This window comes from Sphaeroforma arctica (genome assembly GCF_001186125.1).
Source record: "Sphaeroforma arctica JP610 unplaced genomic scaffold supercont1.2350, whole genome shotgun sequence".
In the NCBI taxonomy this organism is placed as follows: Eukaryota; class Ichthyosporea; order Ichthyophonida; genus Sphaeroforma; species Sphaeroforma arctica.
The window spans coordinates 1-2,164 of record NW_014038208.1 but is presented as its reverse complement, the minus strand read 5'-3'; the positions used below and the strand labels follow the sequence as shown (position 1 = coordinate 2,164).

At 46.3% G+C, this 2,164-nt stretch overlaps 1 protein-coding gene across 1 annotated transcript; it reads right to left on the bottom strand.

Annotated features, from left to right (window-relative positions):
- On the bottom strand, positions 1–1,798 carry SARC_12493 (hypothetical protein; the record flags this gene model as incomplete). The annotated part of the gene is made up of 3 exons (XM_014293397.1): positions 1–126; positions 303–684; positions 1,651–1,798. Coding segments are annotated over 3 exons (656 nt in total), but the record flags the coding sequence as incomplete, so codon positions are not given.
- Between the last annotated feature and the right edge of the window lie 366 nt (positions 1,799–2,164).

The window sequence follows — 2,164 nt, the reverse complement described above, 5'->3', positions numbered from 1 at the left end:
TTACCGCACAAACATTGTAAGCACTAGACATACACTGCACCTCTCCTGGTGCGTTCCCCCACCCTCGGTCTGGTCCATATCACTCTCGAACTTAGCGATGCACGTCTCCAGCAAGTATAAAACTTGCTGAAGGTATCGGGTTCGTAGTGTCTTCCGAGAACATTACAAATATATGTACAAATACGAGCATATATATATATATATACATATATACATAAATAAACATAAACACGTACACTCACATCGTCAGCAGACGAGCCTGGCACACTCACAGATCAAATCATCAAGCTTACACCACACACCTCCTTGCCTCCTTCCCCCTCGGTCTGGCCATCATCACCCTCGAAATTAGCGATGCATGTCTCCAGCAGCTGCAGCACTTGCTCAGGGCTTTGGGACCACAGCACCTCGATCGCGCGTTCATACTCGGTGCGCAACGACACACTCTGCTGCAACACAGACGCGTACAGATCTCTTATCCGCGTGCCAAACACGCTATCCTCGGTACCGAACCTCCGGTCCAGTTGTAGCACGGCTAAGAAGCACCGCAGCATCGGCACGAGTGTCATTCTATACGCGCGTACGCTCTCGACCAGGGGCTCTATCTGCTGCTTGAGGTATGCATCGCTAGTGAGCATGTAGATCTGCTTGTCTGGGGTGTCTTCGAGACTGAATTCAATGTACCTGAGAATCGCGATATTTATAAAATAGATGTGGATTTAAAGTGTGAGTGAGCATGTGCATCTGTGTGTCTGGGGTGTCTCTTGCGATATATAAAAATCAAACGTGGATACGCTATGCTAAATGTGCATCTGAATACATCCTGTCCTATGTGTCTTAGCGCCTGAACCCAATACACCTGAGAGTAGTGATTACATTATGCTAAATGCGTCGGAAATTACTGGTCCGGTTTCCTTATCGACTGAATTTAATACACTTGAAATTACAGAAACGTATTCCTAAAAGCGCATTGGAAATTGCTTTTCCGGCGCGTCTTAAGACCTGAAGGGATCCAAATCAATATATCTTAGAGGAGCGGCTGCGGACCTCTGCATAAGCGTCCTATTTTCTTGTGTGAAGTGTCCTAAAAAGATCCGCATGGAGACCAAATCCAATACACCTGCAGGCGGCAGACTTGGTATACCACATAAGGGCGTGGTGTGCGAGTGTGTGCTTCATACGTGCACGTTTAGAGGTCCAAACAGAGCACCCGCGCCCGGTCCAGCGGATATGTGGTGTTATTCAATGCAAGCATGTGTATTTGCACACACTATTTACAGGCACATGCGCAGCAGTAGTTTTGATAAGTGGTGATGGACAGCAGATTTCGGATATGGTGACTCGGCCAATACCAGAGCCAAACGCAAATACGCCACACTCAGTAGTAAGCGCGCAGAATCACATGTTCCTTTCGATGGACTTCAGGTTTCGCGAGGGGGTTTTTTTTGGGCTACTAGAACGCACAATCAGTTCTTAACTATAACACAGTGATGCCTCTACGCATATATGCTATACCTACCGAAATAATTTAATTTTTAGATATCTTTGCCTTACCAACACTAATAAAAATACAAAACATTTGTTGCGTACGTAGTAAGCAATGATTCAAAGAAGAAGAAGAGGAAGAGGAAGAGGATGAAAATACGTTACCTTCTGATGGACTTCAGATTTCGGATTTCTTGGCAGTGCCGCATGGACATGCTGGCTATCACGGCTGAGTGTTCGTCTCCGGTCGCAGTGGTACAGAGCATGGCCAACGGGTTGTATGCAAAGTGCTCTAAGATCATACCTCGCAGGCCTGGCGTGAAGTGTACGGGATAGGTAGTCAACAGATGTGAGTACAGTCACATACAACCTACAACATGTGTATACGTATGTCCGTTGTAGCTATGTAGCTAGATGTACCCTCTAAGCTCGCATTAGTGCAGAGCGTGACCAACGGATTTTATGCGAAGTGCTCTAAGGCCCTACTCCGCAGATCTGGCGCGAAGCGCAGGGCATGTAAAGTCAGAGGAGCACCAAGAATCGGAGTAAAATCCACATGCACAAATATACACATACGTAAACACACCCACACCCACCTACACCCACCCCCTACACACACACACACACACATATATATATATATATATATATACTACACACACACACACACACACACACA